The 21686-nt window shown below is 44.9% G+C and overlaps 1 protein-coding gene across 1 annotated transcript in view; it reads left to right on the top strand.

The window, feature by feature from the left end:
- The first annotated feature begins 7502 nt into the window (after positions 1-7502).
- SF3B2 (splicing factor 3b subunit 2) overlaps positions 7503-21686 on the top strand; it is a 112761-nt gene continuing 98577 nt past the window's right edge. Inside the window, exons 1-2 of the mRNA XM_018567352.1 lie at positions 7503-7554; positions 19231-19268. Of these exons, the coding sequence (XP_018422854.1) occupies positions 7536-7554; positions 19231-19268 (57 nt within the window). The 5' untranslated portion in view covers positions 7503-7535. The remainder of the gene's footprint in view (positions 7555-19230; positions 19269-21686) is intronic.

Here is a 21686-nt window from a genome sequence, read left to right as displayed (position 1 = left end):
AACCCCCCCCCCCCCCCCCCCCCCCCCCCCCCCGCTGGAGAACTGTCCCTTTACTTCTCTCTTCTCTTCTTTTTACCTCTTTTCTGACCATTATAGTACAAAGTTACCCGAAGGGAGAGTCCAAGGGATGTCACCCACTAGGTGACGGCATCGAATACGGACTCGTCGGCCCATCCATTGATAGTCTCAAAGCCATATCACAATATGTTATAAGATTGACATAAGGTACTCTCCTAACTGTATGTTATTGTTTATTTCTTATCATCTTATGAGCTTTCCTGTTTACTCTATGGATTTCGAGATCTCTAATTGTCTGCAAATTCCGAAAAAAATTTGTTATACTCATTTCAATGCTATGATGTACTCTCTACATTGTTATCTTGAAAAACAAAAACACAATAAAATCTTTGTGAAAGAAAACATTTTGCATAACTTGCTAGAAGCTGGATACAGCGAGCATCTGTTTAAATAGTAACAGGCGGGCGCTGTATCACTTATTCCAGCTTCGGAAAGAGGAGGCTGCGAAGTCTATCATACAGAACTGATTGGCTGGGCTGGCATCAGCCTGGCAGAACCGTATACATTGTTGTCAGGGCACCACAGGGATCAAGAGTACATAACAGAGTGCAGAGGTTGGTGGTCAGTGTGAAGAATGCTCCTTACGTGGCTGGTCAGAGGAAAGTGAAACATCCCCTTAAAGGACAATTTAAACCTCGCGTTTTTTTGTATATCTACTGGTAGCAAGCGATGTATATATAAATCAGCCGGCAAGCAGTAGATATATGCAAAAACATTACAAAGAAAAAGTAACTAAAAGGTTAAAACTTACCTGTGTCTCGGGCGGCCGCAAAGGATGATGGGGCGGGCGCATGCTCAGTAGAGATCTTCGGCCGGGAGAAGAGAGGCACAGTGTAAGTCAATGCACACGGACAGGCACAGGGGACACGGCAGTAAGCGATGGATCAGAGACCGACTCCACCGCTGGAGGGACTCCTAAAAACTACTGGAAAGAAGATGATCGGATCAAGAGACATCATTTAAGGTAAGTCCTTACACCAGCATGGGGGGGAGGGGATTTTTGACTTTGAGGTCACTTTAAGCTCCCCACACACATTACAATCTGACTGTACAATCTCCTCTAGATCTACCAACTTCCATGTATAGGAAGGGCCTGGCAGATTACATACAAAACGATACAGTTTTGGAAAATCTGAAGTAGATTGAACAGAGATTGTATGGCGGATTGTAAGGTGTACGGTGATCTGAACAGATAGCTGGGCAGTTTACTGGTGTCAGGGGTAACATATGTGAGAAGTAGAAATTGCTCATCTATCCCAGAACCTCTGGATGATCCCTAGGCTTCTATAAACCCCCCTGGGCTTGTTCACACCAATTGCGTTGTGTTCCAGTGCGGGAGCTGCTAGAACGAATCGCAATCGCTCACAAAACTTCCCCCTTCCTTCTGGGGTGGGAAGGGGCATGGCGGTGCATTGAAGTCACACCCCCTGCCCGCAGTGAGATCAGATGCATGGCAAAACATTTCCTGCATCTGGTCCAGTGTGAACGAAAAAAAAATGCTGCATGCTCTATTTTTTTACGTGCGCACTGGACTGGAACGCAGGCAATGTTTTGCCATGTGTCCGATCGTACTGCAGGCAGGGTACATGACTTTGGTGCCCCTAAACGAAGTGAGCTACCACTCTGGAATGCACAGCAATTGGTGTGAACTGGCATTTGGAACTTAATCATTCTGTTTTGACTGGGCTGAGGCACGAGGGAGGGTGGGGGGAAGGGGGAGATTGTGTACTTGTGCCGTGTACAGGAGCGGAAAGAGAACGATTGGGCCGAGAAGGTAATGTCCCGTGACCGTCCCGTGCTGACACACACTGACAGTAAACCGCACATACACAGTATCTCAGGGTCAGATGAGGAAGCTGTTCACTGAGAACGGCTGCGGATTCCTCATCAGACCCTGAGATATGAATGGTCCGAGCATTTACCTCATGTCGGAAGGCGAAGCTGTCCTGCTCACTGTCCCCTTTGCCTGGGGGGACGGGACGCCCCCCTGAAAAATGCCGCCCGAGGCAAACGCCTAGTTTGCCTCGTGCTAGATACGCCCCTGCCTTAAATAATGGTTTTCCAAAATGTATTTAGAGATCTAAACAAGATCTCAAGTGCAGTCTAAAATAACAAGATGAAAATTGCAGACACACATGGTAATACTTGGTGGAATAAACCTATCCTTAGAAATATAAGTTCATCCTGTCTCATAAATCATTCCTCTCATCTCTGGTGAGTGCTGAGGAAACTGCTTACCCCCCTCCCTTCTTAGGTAAATGCACCCCAGCAGTTCTCAGGGTAAATATCAGTCTGATCCAGCATCAACGACTTGTACAGCAGTCTCCAGACAGGACCTTCCCAGTTCCTCACTCTCCACTCATCAGACACCAGCCTACCTCTGACTGAACATTACGCCAGCTTACTGGTGTTACAGAAGAAATGAGTAGTGGAAATGAGATGAGAAATGAGTAGTGGAAAACAGTGGCGGAACTACCGCCAGTGCGGCCGCACCGGGGCCTTGGCCTGGGGGGGTCTGTGACGGCTAACGAAGGGAAGGGGGAGGAGTCCGGTGACGTCAATGTCCGTGACGTCACCGGACTCCTCCCTCCTTCCCTTCGTTAGCCGACGGAGCTACTTGGGCCGGTGAGTACTTGTTCTGCACGAGCGCCAGCAAAGGCATTGGCCTATACACATACAGCACAGTAATGGAGTAATAACATGAACTAGGATTACACGTTATTATTCTGAGTTGCCCCACTCAAGCGGCGGCCATATTGAGTGGGGCACGTGAGATTAATAACGTGCTGGATTAGTGTGATCCTAGTTCATTTTATTACTTAATTGCTGTGCTCAGGGCAGCCATAAAAAATTTTGGAGCTCCTTACACGGCTTTAGGCTGGGGCCCCCCGCACCACCGACCCCCGCACACTGCCGCCACACTGTTATTATTTTACATTTATATAGCTCTGACATATACCGCAGTGCTGTACAGAGAACACTGATATGGAGGAAAAAGCTGTCAGCTTCATGACTGAAGCTGACAGCTTTTTCTCCATTCAGATCGGCATCTAACAGGTTACACAGCAGGGAAACCCTCCCAGCTGTGTAACCTGCCATGGACAGAGCGCCTCAGCTTCCTCTCCCTTCCTCCTTTACACTAGCCTGGGGACGGGTTGGGGCGGGCTACGTCTGACAGAGGGTGGGGCTTCGACTGGCATGGGCGGGGCTTCAGCCAGCGGGGTGGGACATGCTGGGGGCGAGGCTGGGGAATGCCTCACCTGAAACAAGAGGTACCGCACGTCACTGGAGCAGAATACTGTCTTGTATTAAAAAGGGAATGTACTGCAGAGACAAATCTATAATCTTGCCACTTTATAGATCACTGGTTCGGCCTCATCTGGAGTATGCAGTCAGGTTTTGGTCACCAATCCACAGAAAGGATGTCCTGGAGCTGGAGAGAGTCCAGAGAAGGGCAACTAAACTCAGGGCAGCTTACACTCTAATGTCCCCCACAGTCACATCAGTCTCTGTGGGGGGGGGACATTAGAGTGTAAGCGGCGGATCCAGATATCCCTGGATGCGCCGCTGCAGCTTTGTATTATGTATTGCTGGAATTCAGTGGCGTAACTAGAACCTTCAGGGCAAGAAACTATGAAGGGACCCCCATAACACCGCACCGCCATGAGACAGACTGTGTGGTTAACAGGAAGGCTGCCGAGGTCCCCAGCAATCGTGGGACCTCAGGCAGCCGCTTCAGTTTAAAAATTTAGTTCCAGTGTTCTGTCGAGAACGCCAACCCAGTATCTGCGTTTGCACACAGACGGATCCCGGTTTCCTTGATCATACTGGTCTGTGCACAAGCGCAGATGCTGAGGTCGGCAAATTCGATTACGTCGGCGTCCTCAGAACACCGGTATCTGCGTTTAGTATCGAGGCATTTTCACGAGTATGAGTACTTGTGAAAATACCCAGTTTTGGCAGTGCATACCTACTTAAAAATATAATGCATTGGTAGGACTTGTAGTCCTTTATAGTTGGTGCTATTCTGCATGGCTCTATAATGATTACACAGCAATGCAGAATACCACCAGCTGTGCAGGACTAAAAGTCCCAGCAATACATTATAATAAAAATCAGGGGGATGTTGAATACCACCAGCATCCCCCTCCCCCCCTTCCCGGTCCAGACTTACCTGACATTCATGTAGGACCCTCTTCTGTGTCTTGCCGGCCAGGTGGCAGGGCTAAGAGGAGAGGGTCCTCACACAGAAGAATGTGCTGCCTGGCGGTGCCTGCAGTACATTCTGCTGGACTAGTGACAGCCTCTCCAGCCCCGCCGCACAGCCGCCCGTACATGCTGCGGGTGGCAGAGCGGTGGGGAAGGAACGGCACTTCCCATCTGCCCCCCCCAACAGGCGGAACGGCAAGGCCCGGTTGCAATTGCGATGTTTCCCATTCATTCAGATGGGCTGATAGTAAGATATTTACTATCAAGCAGATTCTCAATGGGGAAAAGCCTCTGTACTGAGTGCTTCTCCCCATTAATAAATTCATGAATGAACAGGAGATGATGTAAATCAGCTCCTGTTCATTCATAACTGGGGACACATATGTCGAGCGGGGAGAAGAGCGGAGCCGCTATCCTCCTGTCAGTTTCAGGATGGCAGCGGCTCCTCCACCGTCCATTTTTTTTCAGTGCCGCGGGCCCCATTTCGCCCCCCACACCGGATCCGCCACTGACCTGTACAATAGACCCGTGGACTGACTGGAAGTGACGTGACGTCACCAAAGTTCAGTTCCGATGGTATCCAGCGGGCCCCCAGTCTCTGCGCCGGGAGTGTCGGATCATCCGTTCATCCGACACTCCCGATGCTGAAATGGGGGGGCCCATCCACTGGTCGAGATAGTATGGGGCCCGCCAGCCGCTGTAAGGAGGGAGCCACGGAACAAAGAGGCACTGAAGACGGCCCTGCAGGCACATCATGGGGCAGCCATGGGACCTCGGACGGCAGCGAGTACCCAGCAAACAGAACACACACAGGTAACAACTGAAGACAGAAGAGGTAAGGGGAAATAATTCATTAAAATAATTATTATTTGTAGCCTAATGTTGTATAAAGTACTGTTGAAGCAATGCAGAATGGCACCCTCTATAGAGGACTACAAATCCCAGCAGTACTTTATACAGAAATGCTATTGTTATATAAAGTATTGCTGGGATGTGTAGTTCTCTATAGCCTGTGCGATTCTGCATTGCTGTAAATTTTAGGGATGCACCGATATAGCGGCCGCCAAAACATATCGGCCGAAAATTGTACTTTTGGGTAAATGCCAAAAGTGCCATTTTTCTGCCGATATAGCAGCGCATCCCTGGTTTCTTTCCTCCCCGCTAGGTGCTGCTCTGTGTCCCAGCGTGGAGGAGAGAAAGTGACAGCCGGCCGAGCGCTGCGGGAGGAGAGCGCTGTGTTTGTGGTTTTTTTTGGGGGGGGGGGAATCTTGCACCAGGGCCCTTTGTTCCTTAGGTCCGCCACTGGTGGAAAACGTCCCTTTGTCGCCTCTGTTTATTACCAATTGCAATAAATGTCTTAATTTTCCCAACAATTTTAACAGCAGGACAGGCCATGCTGGGGCATAATAAAGTCCTCCATATCTAGGCATACAGATAAGTTATGGTAGCAGGAAGGAAATAAGACCGGGGGAACCCGTCAAGTGCAAGCAGGCATGATCAAAAGCCCTCTTGGTGTATGGGAACTCAGAACCCATAATGAGCAAAGTGATCCAGTGTTTAAGGTACAGACGTTCAGTGCATGCTCCAGATGTTCAGAGCGGGCTCCAGGTGGTTAGAGAGGCTGGCGGCTGAAGCCGCAGCAAATGCGGCTCTCTGCTCAGGCATATCAGGGGGCCCTCTATAATGCCTGAATAGAGGGGAGCTGCTGCTTGGTCGTGGCCAGCCTGGATTGCCATCGGGCCGGCCGCAACTCAGGTCGGATCTATTAGCAGGGTTGAACCTGGAGCGGGAGCTCCACCCGCCCCTGTGTTAATCCGGCCCTGCTCACAGGGGTTTCTACAACATTTTTACACAATTTTACTTGTCTCAGCAAAATCAGTTGTCAAAGTCTCACCAACTGCAGGTTGTCACTTTAAAAAAACTTCTGCCACATAGGCTGTTTACCACACAGTCTGGTTCTATTTAATTTGCCACACAGGCTGGTTCTCCTCATTTTGCCACACGGGCTGGTTCGAGGATGGAGTCCCCCTGACTCCTGGACAGACACCTCCTCTGTCTCCCAGCTGGAACACTGAAAATTCGCCAGCAGGCTTTTCATAAAGGTTGTACTGGCCACCACTAAAGTCCGGACATGGGTATGGATATTTCATCCGTCCCAATGCACTTTGAAGTCTCCCATTTCTAGGAACCCAAGCCAAATCTGGAAAACCCATAAATAACTGCAAAACAAGCAATTTCCAAGTAATAGATTGTGCTTTATGGAATCGCTCAGCCTAGGGTTGCCACCTTTTCTTCCAGCGAAACCCGAACACTCTAGCGACGCACGGACATTTTTTGGGGAGAATGAGTCGTGGCTTATTCGTATGTAAATAACGTCACCCATTCATGTGTAAATATGAAAGTTGAGACTATTTTTACTGGGGGGCCGATAGCCCCTATCTTAATTTTGGTTGCCCCTGTCTGTCTGACATCATGTGTCCCAAGTCTCAGCTGCCATGAAACCTGGACACAGCATTCAAAACCCGAACTGTCCGGGTGAATCCTGGACAGGTGGCAACCCTAGCTCAGCCCCTCTGGCTGAGAGTCCTGGGTGACTATTTTGCCAAGGTACTCGAATAAAACAAATTCTCCTGCATTTCTTATGTAATCCAGCATGGACTGGTGATGGCATGCTTCTGATGGCTGTGGCTGGTTATTTTTTGTTTTCAGTTGTTATATTTAAAAAAATATACTTTTTTAAAAAAAACTGTATGCTGTATGACTATTTAGTTAACTAATCTTAAGTCAAACCATTATTAAAAAGAAAACCTAGGCAGGGGAAAAATTGAACTATGGTTGGTTTGTGTGGGGGTAGGGAGGCGCAAATGGAAGACTTGCCCCTCATGACCGCCTCTGCATCAGGACATCTCTACTAATTACTATCACATTAGAGGCCGCAGGGGTGAAACTCTACCGACTGGATATGGATAGAAAGGCTTTCTCAGATTAACCTTAACATTGATAAAATGTTATAATTAAACTATGATGATCCGAGACATCATATCAGTATATAATTATATTCTGCCTATTGTTAGGTTCATGCTGCATTCCCGCCCAATGTCGCTCTTTGTAGTGACATCACTTCCGTCCTGATTGCGTACCATTCTAGCGCGCCCTCGTCAAACATGGCGTCCGGCTCTGCCATTAGTCCTTCTCTGATGACGCACATATTTCGCGACTCACTGCACAGAGACGATCGCAGCAGTAATATGTCGGAAATAGTCGAAGGTAAGAACATTGACTTCTAGTATTAAACCTAGCTTGCAAACAGCACGATTTCTCGTCATAGTTTTTGCTAATGAGCTTGCTTTGTTATAGCATGGAGTATGTACGTAAAACAGACCAGGTATCATGCTGTGCACGTGCATTGTACTGAGACGTCTTCCTCCTTTTCCTTATTTCTCTTCCCAGCTGTGTTCAGGTGGGAAGGACTCTCAAAGATCGCTTGCTTTGTGTATTTACTGCTAGTTTTTTTTGTTTTTTATGACCGAATTCTCCAGTCTAGGTTGTGTTCATAGTGCTATTGGCGGGCAGTGAATATTTTGTTTTTAGCAATGCTGGTAAGAAACCAAGGCTTTCCAGGTTAGTGAAACTCAATAGAAATGCAGCATTCACTGTTGTTTCTTTAGAGAGAGACTAGACTAGAGCTAAGAGAGAGTTTGCCCTAGGAGACCTCACTGTGTTGTCATTGTGCACAATACAGTGTGGGTCTCGGTGATCACTTGTTTCAATCTTTGCCTTCAATGTTCTCTAAAACAAGATACTTCAGGGGTACTTGCAGCATACAACTCTCTTTTATTATATTTTAAAAGAGGCAAAGGCAACATTTTAAAGGTTCTCTGGCCTTACGAATGTCACATGTAACATTCATGCTTTTGCCATGTGTATGTTACTTGCGTAATGGTTGTAAGGCTGGATATCTTTTCCATGTTTTTACACCGTCACTTTTGAATAACAAAGAGAGTTGTATGCTGTGTTGCAGTATGTTGTCTAGGTTGCCCTTCTGGCTTTCTCAGGGGTGCCTGCCTTGCAATTGCACAATATCATGCGTTTACATAGTAGAACAAAGTGAAGGGGGAATCTGATGTGTTAAGAGCCTTTAATGTGGGGGGCACATGTCATTTGTTTCTACACTTAAATTAAGTTGAAAAATGCAGGTCTAGGTTAGGGCGTCTGGCGGAGGCAGGTTTTGGTTCCCTTAGGTTCTTTTCACACTTTTCTGTTTTCATGCAGTAAATATCATGCATTTTGCTGCATTAAGATAGATTAGTAGATTTTTGCTACTAGGTTTACTATCCTATTATTTTCTTTGTTTCTGGTTCACATATACAGTATGTGTGATGCAGATTCGAGTGAAAGGGAAGGGTAAACTATATGGGCCTGTACGCACCTACCTCAGAGCTCATGAACACAGGTGCAACTACAGGTGTACGTGCATACAGCATAAAAATATGCTTGTATGTGTGGTGCCCAGGAGTCCCAGGTGTTTTTTTTTTTTTTTGGGTCTATAGGATTGAACAGAATTCACTGTACACGGATATACACATATGTAAATGCCTGTTTGTGAATTTTTGGATCAGCTCCTTCAACAAAAGATGATTTACTTGGCTGAAATTCAAGCAGCTTTAGGCCTCATTCACACAAGAAAAAGCTGGCACGTACAGCTCCGTGCTGCGTGTACGGCTGTATCGGGCAGCTCCCGGGAAGGACAGGTGCTGCGTGTGATTAGTACTTCTCTATGGCAGTATGCCGACCTAAGCTCACTCCAAGTGCAAGTCCGTACAGGTGCCGGTGTCCTGGCTCGAACCCAGACAGGATCCATCCCGTACACCCACACGGACATGCAGGGCGAGTGAGCGCAGGGCGGCGTACTCCCATAGAGAAAGACGGGCTGCGTACTATCACACACAGCACCTGTCCTTCCCGGGAGCTGCCTGATACAGCAATGCACGGAGCTGTACGTGCCGGCTTTTTCTCGGCTCGTGTGAATGAGGCCTGAGTCACAAAGAATCCAAAGTCCTTATGAAATTTGTGCCTCAAAAGAATTAGAATATTCATACATTAAATATCGCTCCATTGTAGAGAAATTCATGGCTTACAGGGGTGTGGAAATTTTAAAACAAAACTACTTGTCCAAGGACTTAGCCCTAGTTCACACCTAGGCGGCACAGTTTTTGTGCGTTATTATGCGCGTTAGCAGCCTGCGGTTATTTGCTTGTTGTGCACATTTGTATGCACATTTTAACGTGTATACATGAAGACGCACGTTTTCATTGGCAGCTCATAAACCATTGTGGACAATGGAAGAATGCGCGTATAAATGCGCAAAAACGCTCACGAAAATGTACAACAGGCTTCTGTTGAGCGTTTTTGGGCATTTCCAATGAAGTCTATGGGGAGGAAAAGCGCGTTTAACTGCCCAAAGAAGCTCCTGTATCTTTTTAGGCGTCTGGCGGTTTCCTGCTCTGCGTTTTTCTGCTCAGGTGTGAACCAGGGCCTTTGAAAATCATGGATTTTTTTTTTGCTTGGCAGTTAAAAGCGCTTTTCGAAATGCTCAAAAACTCCTAGGTGTGAACCAGGGCTTAAGTGGGACACTGATCTAATTGTCCATCACAATCTACTTATCCTGATATGAAAAAATAATTTCTTACCAAAACCGTATTTAGTAGTGCTAAGAGCTTCTTATTGGTCAGTGCCGTCAGGTGAATTGCGAGCGAAATTCAGAATACATGGCGCAGGTACAGATAGTACACCCGTACTGGAGGACGGGAAGGGCCGTTCGCTGACAGGTAAGCATAGCAGGGAAGGAGAGGGGGCCAGATTTTTGCTGGTAATTTCATTTTCCCAAAGTCAATTTACCCTTTAGGGCTGGTGCAGACTTGGGTGATCTTGTGCAGTTGCCGTGTGGCCTTATTGATTTCAATGGGGTTACATGTGTGTGGCAATCACTGAAAAAAGGTACGTGTACCTTTTTTTCGCGACATGCACCGTGCAGTGTTTTCAACCGTGATTATGCACGATTGCACGGGCGGTATTGTAGAATCTGCCTGGTGCGACTGGGGTGCCATTAGAAAATAATGGCACTGCCAGCCCGATCGGCGGTGGTGTGCGATTCTGTGATGGCCAGGCCATCCGCACGATTTTGTGCAGAATTGCCGCACAATTACATTCCACTCACGCAATGCCCGATGCACGTGTTTATTCGCATGCAAATGGTGGGTGCAGCAGGGTTGGTTTAAAAAAAAAAAAAATTTAACCACTTGAAGGCCAGGGTGTTAAACTTGTGTTGTACTTTGACTGACGTTTATTTAGTCATTCAACGCTGTACTGAAACAAATTTTATAGCATTTTTTGGGGACAGATAGTTATCTTTTGGTGGTATTTAATCACCGCTGGGGTTTTTATTTTTTACTATATAACAAAAAAGTACCCTAAATTTTGAAAAAAAAAACGGTTTCCCTATGAAATGTTATGAAACATTTATTATCACCCCAATTTTTTGGTAAAATATAAAAGACAGGGTCACGTCGGGTAAGTAGACACCAAACATGTCAAGCTTTAAAATTGCGCGCCCGCAAAATCGCAGCAAACGACCACACCCAAAATTGGCCATAGGCGCCGCTTTAAAAGCTTTCACCGCTCATTAGTTTAGTGTTATCAGTAATTAATGGCCGTAAAATTATTGCTCTCACTCTGACGTTCGCGGCGATATGTAACGTGCGGCACATTAGGCGGAATCTTCGTTTTTGCACGTTGGCGCACCTGATGCATGTTTGTGTGTGGGGGAGGGTGGAAAAAAGTTTAACTTTTTCTAATTAATTATTTTTAGCTTCTTTATTTTTATGCTTTAATTTTTTATTTTACACTTTTTTTTACACTTAACTTTATTGCTATCACATAGGGACTAAGAAATCCCCTATGCGCTAACCAATTCACATGACAGGTCCTCTTTATGGAGACATCAGGGTTCCCCAAGACCCCTAATGTCGCCTAGGGACCCCCAGGGAAGCTGATGAAGCAGAGATCTGCTTCAGCAGCTTCTCAGCGGCATCTGTAACCGGAGAGTGACACTGAATGCAGGAAGTGATGTATACATCACTTCCTGCATTTGGGGACTGGAGAGGAGATCAAAGGGGGATCATGTACTGATCTCCACTGACAGAGTTGCCGTGCCAGTCCCAGCTGCACCGGGCACAGCGGATCTCGTGACCGAAGACGACGGGGGGCGCACACTCGCACCTACTACAAGCGATCAGGTGGGGCGCCCCTCCCGCTCCTGTCTGGCCGTCAGGAACGGCCATGGACGGGAGGTGGTTAATTTTATTTACTTTTTTTTTTTTTTTACTTTTGTAAAATTCATTTTCATTTTTCAAAGTAAAAAATTATAAATGAAAATGTTCATTTATTATTTTTTACTTTTATCACTTTTTCTATTCCATTTTTATGTATTGTGGCATTACCACTAGAGCTGCAGCTAACGATTATTTTCAAAATCTATTAATTAGCCGATTAAGTTTGATTCATCGGTTAATCGGATAAAAAATAAATTTTAAAAAATGGCTCCAGTGTTGGGACTACTAGTTTTTGTATTGAGATTGCAGTCCATCACAGGAGCAAGCTTGGAGTGGTGGAAGTAAAAAAGAAAAAAAAAAGTGTGGTGTGCAATATAGTGAAATTAAAAGTGTAAAATTATACAGCAATGAATACCACCAGCTATAGAGGAATACAACAAATCCTATCAATAGTACATTGTAGCTGGCGGTATTCTGCATTGCGCTGTATAATGTACTATTGCTGGGTTTTATAGTCCTCCTATAGCTGGTGGTATTCTGCATTGCGCTGTATAATGTACTATTGCTGGGTGTTGTAGTCCTCTATAGCTAGTGGTATTCGGCATTGCACCACTGTAAAATGCATTATTGCTGGGATTTGTTGTACTCCTCTATAGCTGGTGGTATTCTGCATTGCGCTGTATAATGTATTATTCCGTGATTTGTAGTCCTCTATACAGCGCAATGCAGAATACCACCAGCTATATAGAAATACAACAAATCCCAGCAATACATTATACATACAGCGTATAATGTATTTCTGGGATTTGTATTCCTCTATAGCTGATTGTTCATTCCTCCTGTATAATATACAGCACAATGTACCATCAGCTATAGAGGAATAAAAATCCCAGCAATACATTATAGAGCACCATGTGTGGGAAAGTGCAGGCTTACCTGAGCAGTCTTCCAGGAACTTGCTTCTGAGATCGGGCCTGTCTATCGGCCCCCACACCTGCTCCTCCTTACTTCTTCTCCCCGCGTCCCTGTGCCGATCGTGGATTTGGGCGGGCGGTGAGCGTGAGGTGTGGAGCCGTGAACAGGGCGGACCAATCGGAAGCCGATTAATCGATGATTGAAAAAGTTGACAACTTTTTCAATAATCGAATATGTCGATTAGTTGTTGCAGCCCTAATTACCACGGTGCTAGGTGGCCTCAAAGTCACCCAGAGTTCTCAGCCGGAGGTGCTGAGTGGCTCCAGGAAGAAATTGCTTGTACCAGGTAAGAACTGCCTTTTCAGTGCTTTTCTGGGTTTTCGGGATCCTGGAGCCAGGAGATTTCTTAGAGCTCTGGGTGGGACGTAATCGCCATTCCTGGGTCCGTTGGTTAGTAGCGACCAGCACCTAATTGTGCACCTGTGTACAACCCTCATGAAGAGGGTGCTGGGATGTGTTCATGGTCCCACTTGGGAGACAGGAGAACTCCATCCAGGAGTCAGTGGAGGCCAGAGCTGCAGGTTTGTGGAGCCTATTGTGCGCATTGGCACGTTATTGAGGTTGTCTGGAGGAACCATACAGTGGCCCTGAGGATTGAGGCCGGAGCAGCAGTGCTGCAACAGACAACTGTTAAAGGACTGGGACACGGCGTGTGTGAGACAACTCAAGGATTGGTGGGCCAAGAGATGTTATATGCTGAAGACAAGCTATTTTATGTTGGACTTCCTTTATTGAAAGAATAATAAGGACTTTTTGTTAATGGAAAACACTGTGCGAGTGCTCTGTGAACTCCCCAACATTACAGTATTTACATTTTTATTTTATGACTATTTTTTTCACTTGACTTTATTGCTAAGCCTCTGTGTTATTAGTTTTTGGAGGTGACAGGTTCTCTTTATTGACCCTGTCACCTTCAACACAGGAGTTCTATCACAACACTGTGCTCGTTCTCCTGTGGCAGGAAGGCTGCGAGCATTCCTTTGTCACTGCTCACACGGAGCAGAGAATCGACGTTCTCTGCTCTGCTCCGTTTTCTCTAATCTCGGGCGATATGAATTCCACACCCCTGGCTTAAATACATTTGGAAACAGACAATTTGGGAGGAGTATTGGATCTCTTTGTCCACCCAGCACTCAGGCACTACTATGTTCTGTAGAGGTGGGCAGGAGGAACCAGTGAGTGCTGGGTGGAGATCCAATACTCCCAGAAGTGTTTGTTTTTGAAGACATGCCAAACCATGGATTTCTGTACAATCGCAATTGGAGGCAAGAGAGGTAACTTTAAAAAAAATTTAAATGGGGGGACTGTGGCCATCAAGAGTGGAAGTCATAAGCGGCAATAAAATATTGTCATAAGTTTTAACCTTTTCTCGCTTGATTAAAATGCTTTTGTTTTTATCTGTCCCCAGTGCAGTGATTTCTCACTTCTTATCCCTTAACAGAAAGTTAGGCCTAGTTCACACTGAGTGTATTGTCGCTGGTGATTTAGCGTGAAAAAAGCTTCCCCTATAAAAATCCCTTTCATTCTTATGGCCTATGTTCACACCTGAGCGTTATGTCGCAATAAGCAAAATGCCTGTTGCTGTAAAAAGTTAATGAGCTTATTTTTGGCAGATTACAGCTTGTTTTGTCCCCAAAGAAGTCAATAGGAAACTCTTGGAATTGTGCATTGCAATTGGTTTTGTGCGTTGCTGCTCTTTACATCAATGTGTCACAATCTGCTCGTAAAGACGCGCCACTTAATGTACGTGCAAAAGCGCATATAGGGGTGCAGCAAAGAAAGCTTGTTTCTACGCGCTAAAACACTTATGTAGGTGTGGATCAGGATTAAGGGAAATCTCTCAAAGAGGGAGACGGCCAGCAATAAAAGAAAGAAAAAAGAGGCTCAAATTCTTCCCAATCATGTTCTAAACTAAATAAAAAGTGTTGATAGGCATTGGGCTTTAACTAATTTTGTGTTAGCAGCAGATTAGACAGTTTTTTTATAAACTGTAATTGGGTATTAAATGATTGAAAACTGTGTAGCGCTCATTATCCACCCTAATATACTATAAAAGTGCCATGTACAATATACATAAAGTGCAAACACATGTAATCATTATGAAATACTCGGTGTATCCACATAAAACAAGGATCTTATGCATTACACCTTTTTTTAAGAATTGCATAGAATATTATACTGTACCGTTATCCCACTAAAGTGCCGAGAGAGACTGAGAGAGACTGAGAGAGACTGAGAGAGACTGAGAGAGACTGAGAGAGACTGACTATATTGCCAAAAGTATTGGGACACCTGCCTTTTACATGCGCATGAACTTTAATGGCACCCCAGTCTTAGTCCGTAGTGTTCAATATTCAGTTGGCCCACCCTTTGCATCTCTAACAGCTTCAACTCTTCTGGGAAGACTGTCCACAAGGTTTAGGAGTGTGTCTATGGGAATGTTTGACCATTCTTCCAGAAGCGCATTTGTGAGGTCAGGTACTGATGTTGGACGAGAAGGCCTGGCTCGCAATCTCCGCTCTAATTAATCCAAAAGGTGTTCTGTCGGGTTGAGGTCAGGACTCTGTGCAGGCCAGTCAAGTTCCTCCACCCCAAACTCGCTCATCCATGTCTTGATGGACCTTGCTTTGTGCACTGGTGCACAGTCATGCTGGAACAGGAAGGGGCCATCCCCAAACTGTTCCACAAAGTTGGGAGCATGAAATTGTCCAAAATGTCTTGGTATGCTGATGCCTTAAGAGTTCCCTTCACTGGAACTAAGGGACCAAGCCCAACCCCTGTGAAAAAAAACCCCACACCATAATCTCCCCTCCACGTCCATCGGATTGCGGTGGCGGCGTGCTTTACACCACTGCATCCGGTGCTTTGCATTGCACTTGGTGATGTAAGGCTTGGATGCAGCTGCTTGGCCATGGAAACCCATTCCAGGAAGCTCTCTACGCACTGTTGTGCCAATCTGAAGGCCAAACGAAAGTTGGAGGTCTGTAGCTATTGAGTCGGCAGACAGTTGGCGACTTCTGCACACTGTGCGCTTCAGCATGCGCTGACCCTGCTCCTTCATTTTATGTGGCCTTCCACTTTGTGGCTGAGTTGCTGTTGCTTCCACTATGTTATAATACCACTAACAGTTGACCGTGGAATATTTAATGGCAAGGGATTTCACGGAACAGCTGAATCCAATGATTTGGAGGGGTGTCCCAATACTTTTGGTAATATAACACGCACACACTGACTTTTGTAGGCAAATTAGCTATAATTTCACGCTGAAGTTGCTAGAGGGCCAGACCATTATAAATAGGGAAGCAGGTTGTTTACCAGGACAGTAGAAGTTATTTTTTATTTTTTTTCCCCTGAAGATATGGGTAAACATCGCGATTTAACAGAATTTGAAAGTGGGATGATTGTTGGCGCTCGGAGCCATGGAGCGAGTACCAGCAAAACAGCAGAATTCGTTAAATGTTGAAAGTGTTGAAGTGTTTATAGACTGGACTGTCAGCCGAAAATCTGGGTCTAAAGGTGCGAATTGTGGCCGTCAGCGACTAGTCAATGTTAGGGCAGAACGGAGAGTGGCAAGACTGGTACAAGACAACAGAAGGGCAACAGTGCATCAAATCACTGCAGATCTTAATCAGGGATCCCCTCAAATGGTCTCTGATCGCACTGTTCGCCGTACACTGCATAGTATGGGATATGGAAGCCGACGGCCTGTTCGAACACCTTTGCTGTCTGCAGTTAACAAGATAAAACGTCTCCCAATTCGCACAAGGATTGGACAGTCGAGCATTGGAAAAAAGTCATGTGGTCCGATGAATCACGTTTCCAGTTGCATCATGCAGATGGCAGAGTGAGAATTTGGCCGAAACAGCATGAAAGCATGTTATGGTTTGGGGCAAGTTTTCCTGGCATGATTTGGGCCCTTTAATTTGTGTGGAACAACGTCTGAATAGCACAACATACCAAAGTATAGTTGCTGATCAAGTATTTTTTTTACTATATAATGAAAAAAGTACTGTAAATTAAAAAAAAATAAACAAAGTTTCCCTACGTTATGTTATAAAACATTGATTCTTACCCATAAATAGACACCAGACATGTCAAGCCTTAAAATTGCGTGCGCCAGCAAAATCGCAAAAAACGACCACATTGAAAATTGGCCATAGGCGACTCTTAAAACGCTTTTACCGCTCATCAGTTTAGTCTTATCAGTAATTAACGGCCCTAAAATTATTGCTCACACTCCGACGTTCGCGGTTATATGTAACGTGCGGCACAATAGGCGCAATCGCTGTTTTTGCACGTAGGCGCACCCGATGCATATCTGCATGTGTATGTGGGGGGCTGAGCACTTGCAACATTTTAATTTTTTTAATGCTTTATTTTTTTATGATTCTTTAATTTTTTTTAACACAACTACACTGAATGCAGGAAGTGATGTAATATACATCACTTCCTGCATTCCGGGACTGGAGAGTAGATCCAAGGAAGGTCGTGTACTAATCCCCCTTTGATCTCCTGTCACAGAGCCGTGCGGGTCCCGGCTGCATCGGGCACAGCGGACCTCGGGACCAGCAACGGCAGTGACAGCTGCTGGTAATACAAGAGATTGGGCGTCTCGAGACGCTGGGTTGCTTGAATGTAAATCTCCCAGCCGGCCGTGTAATTACAACGGCCGGCCGGGAAGCTGCTCGTCGTGCTCCACCGTCCTCTCGTCGCGGACGAGTGGATTTTTCAAGCCGTGTATCTATCTCTTGAAATATTTTAGGGCTTCTCACCAGTCAGTCAAAAATGTCACCAGTCAACATGACCGGACTATAGCCTTGCAATTCATGTTCATTTTTAGGGACACATAGTTTTCTTTTGGCGTTATTTAATTACCACTGAGGGGGGGGGAGTTATTTTTTACTATATAATGATAAAAGTACAGTCCATTTCGGAAAAAAAGTGTTTCCTACGTTTATGTTATAAAACATTTATTCTTATTTGTGGTAAAATATAAAAGACGGGGTCACGTCGGGTAAATAGACACCAAACATGTCAATCTTTAAAATTGCGTGCGCCTGCAAAATTGCAAAAAATGACACCGAAAATTGGCCATAGGCGACGCTTTAAACGCTTTTATTTATCAGTTTAGTGTTATCGGTGAATAATGGCCCTACAATTATTGCTCACGCTTCGAATTTTGCGCTGATATGTAACATTTGCGGCATAATAGGCGCAACTGTCGTTTGCATGTGTATGTGGGGGGCATAAAAAATTTTTTTTTTTTTTTACACAACTTTATTGCTATCACATAGGGGGCTAGGAAGCCCCCTATGTGATAGCCAATTTACATGACAGGTCCTCTTTATGGAGACATCAGGGGTCTCCAAGACCCCTAATGTCACCTAGGTACCCCCAGAGAAGCTGATGAAGCACAGATCTTCTTCACCAGCTTCTCAAGTTGGAGAGTGACACTGAATGCAGGAAGTAATGTCCTATACATCACTTCCTGCATTCGGGGACCAAAGAGGAGATCTCCTGTCACAGAGCAGCTGTGCCGTTCCCGTGCCACACCGGGCACAGCGGATCTCGGGACCGGCAAAGCAGTGACAGCTGCTCCTATACACGCGTTCGGGCGCTTGTATAGGAGCATACTATAATTTACAGGGCTTGAAAAATAGATTGTCCTCTAGTCACACCAGTGCCGGACAAGTGACAGCGTGCGCCGGTTTAAATAGTAACAAGCGCGTGCTGCGCAAGGGTTAATACATTTTTTTTTTAGTGTGGAGTACTATGGAGGCAGGAGGGTACACAGGCGTTGCGCACACAGTCACAAATACTAATATCGGTATATCGCTCCCCTTCTCCATCACTTCTGTTCTGTATCATACAGTGATGGAGAAGAAGGGGAGTGATATACTGACAGTGTCGCACACAGCACAGTACCTGCAGGATCTCTGTCGGAGCCGCCTCACAACTCATGTGTCTGGACCTCGGGACCCCCTTCAGTCTCCTCATGGCCACACCTCCTTTGCTGCGCCAGGCTGACTGCTGGGTAATGCAGTCCTCTGGCCGGCGGCAGCTCTCCTGCTCCTCAGTTCGCTGTGGGCGGCGTAAGAGAGCTGCGGCCGCTCACACTTTTCTTCGGCCGCGCCGACCTCCCCCCAACAGCCATCCCAGAAGCTCCCAGCTAATACAAAGTAACTGTAAATCTCTCGGCCGGCTGTTTAATTACAATGGCCGGCCGGGAAGCTACTTGTCTGGCACTGACGTCCTCGTCACAGACGAGAGGACGAGTGCATTTTTCAAGGTGTGTGTACACATTATGATATTGTATACAAAGGGCCATTTTATTCTGATGTGATGTAATTTGGATTGAACATGAAGTGTAAAGCATAAGATTTTGATTTCTCATTGTGGATACGCTTTATAAGTGTTTTTTATAATCATTGTGCTTGCACTTTACACTATGTATAATTCACAGTACACTTTTATTGTATATTAGGGTGGTTTATGTGCGCTAGACAGGTTGCAATAATTTCATGTTTTAAGTATAATTATATATTTTTTTTTGTGTTGTCAGTTATAGAAATATAAAGTGTTTTGTAAGTTCAAAAAAGTGTTTTGAATATATGTAATTGGGAATTATCTGTTGCAGGTAGCAGAGATGACCTTATGGAGCACACAGCAGTACAGGTAACTACAAAAAAAGTTTAATTGTTGTGAGCAAATACTGGTAACACAAGCGTACCAAGTCCCGATGCTGGCGACGTACACTGTACGTCGTCAGTCACGAAGGGGTTAAACGTAGAGTGCCTCCGTCCACAGGAACAGGAAACACATCACCAAATCTTAAAAGGAAATGTATAATACGGCAAAGATGAGGGCTTTTAAGGTATCGGAAACACCACTGATATAGCACAAAGTAGGTTAGATTAAATCTTATTATATACAAAAATATATCAAATAAAATGTGATTGTGCTTAATAAAACACTTAAAACAGTGATCCTTCAAATTTTGGCGTACAATCAAGACCTCCCTTGTAAAGATACCAACAATATTGATAACGTATCCAAAGACCATATACAGTCCAAAAAATGCGATATTGTCATGGTATCAAGGGGTGCCAATGTTCCTCAATGCGTTTTGTGCCCAATACAGTATAGGGGCTTCTTCAGGAGGAAGGAAGAAGATACTCTAGATATACGAGATGAGTATACAAATGTATGTCTGTGAAGTTTCTCATTGATCCTAGACAGGAACGACGGCTGTTTTAAAAGAGGTGTGAAAGAGGCCATTTATGTCAAAATGGAGAAGCCAAGCTTGAATAGAGGTGGTGGTGGGGGGGTGAGAGATCTATTTTCTGCCACATACAATGCTGTTTAACACCTCCTATCTACAATTATGCAAATGCAATGAACACCTGGTTGCGACTAGCAGATTATGTGAATTGCAGCAACATTCACCATATTTATTCCCAGATAATTTTTTATACAAGTCATTCTGAATTGAGAAAGCTGGTCGGATGTCCAGCGAAACGTCTTCAAGAAAAATACAGCAAGTCCAGTTGCCTTGACTTATTTTTACAGATATACAAATGTATCATATCATGTAAAATAGCGTAGATTAAGATAATGGTACAGTGTATTTTATATAAGTGTTTAATGAGCTATTGGGTTGGTGTGACCATTTGGAAGAAGCGCATCTATAAAAACCAAAGGGGAAAATCCCTACATTGTTGTCACCAGTTTAGGCAGCCGTTTGGAGAAAAAAGGTGAGAGGTACACAGAGGTCCTAAAATACCAAAAATGGTCATCTTTAAGTTACCAATGGACATTTGGTCCAAACCAAAAGGCAACTACATAAGCAGTTAATAAGCCATAGAGGGGAAGAGCGGGGACAACCCTTACCTCAATGTATTTTACCTTGTTGTCGAATGTTGCTATGATCTCCACAACATCACCTGGCAGTATCATTTCCAAACACCATGTGTTTCCATTAAATATGGCAGATGGCGTTTGTAGCAATCATGTGCACTGGTCATGCCCGCCCTTCCGGCCGCCTTTGTGCATGCGCACATTATGCGAATGCGCTAAAATCCAGGCAATACGCACTGGCTACGTGCCCCGGAGCCTGAGATTTGTTTGGAAATGAACAGCTACAGAAGTGAGTTATCCTCAATCATTGTCCTGGGGACAATATCCCCAGGCATCTGATGATGGTCAAGACAGCGCCAAATGCTCCAAAATTGTCCCATGACAGGCAGTGTATTTGATGGTTTTACAGGCTCTGGAGCACTAATATATCTATATCTATATCTATATATATATATCCAAGGAAAACATATGCATGTTTTAAGTTACAGTAAAGCACTATATAGCAAAATGTATTCCCAAATAACTTCTTGAGTGTCACACCTTGCCTAGGTCACATGTATTATCATTTTTGAAATTGAACATACATTTAATTGTATATAGACATATGTATGGACAAATTTGCATAGTACAATATCCTGTCATAATTAAGAATAACAATCTAATACATATCATTAAAAAAATAGCAAACAGTCAGTAAAACCATGTCTGATCTTTTTCTTATTTGAACAAAAAAGAAAAACCGTGTATAGCTAATCCAATATCTTGTCATACTTGGTGATAACAATCCAGTACATCTCATTGTACAGTAAAGCATAATTAATAGTAACATGTCTGATAATCTTTTTACTTTTTGAAAAAGAGTTTGTTACATCTCATTGTACATTACTGTACAATGAAATGTACTGGATTGTTATCACAAAGTATGACAAGATTGTGACGGACTGAACCGTCACTGGGGCTGCTGGAGGAGCCAGAGGGCTAGCCTCCTTCCTACGGACTATGGACCCAGAACTATAGAGACCCCCCCTCAGACCTCTTGGGGTTACATTGAACCGTTCTACTAGGATATGTGTGGAGTGGATATACTGCATGTTTCCCCCGACATTACAGACACACATCACTGTGTTCATTATTGGCAGCAGGCTGTCTGGAGGGGCCATTGTTTGGGATGATCTAATTAAAGACATTCATTAAGTTCAAAGAGTGTCTGCTTAAAGGACTTCCAATGCGGTGGGG

This window comes from Nanorana parkeri, unplaced genomic scaffold (assembly GCF_000935625.1).
Source record: "Nanorana parkeri isolate BGI_ZX_2015 unplaced genomic scaffold, ASM93562v1 scaffold1034, whole genome shotgun sequence".
Lineage (NCBI taxonomy): Eukaryota > Metazoa > Chordata > Amphibia > Anura > Dicroglossidae > Nanorana > Nanorana parkeri.
The sequence above is the reverse complement of the archived record's forward strand: the minus strand, read 5'-3'. Positions and strand labels throughout refer to the sequence as shown.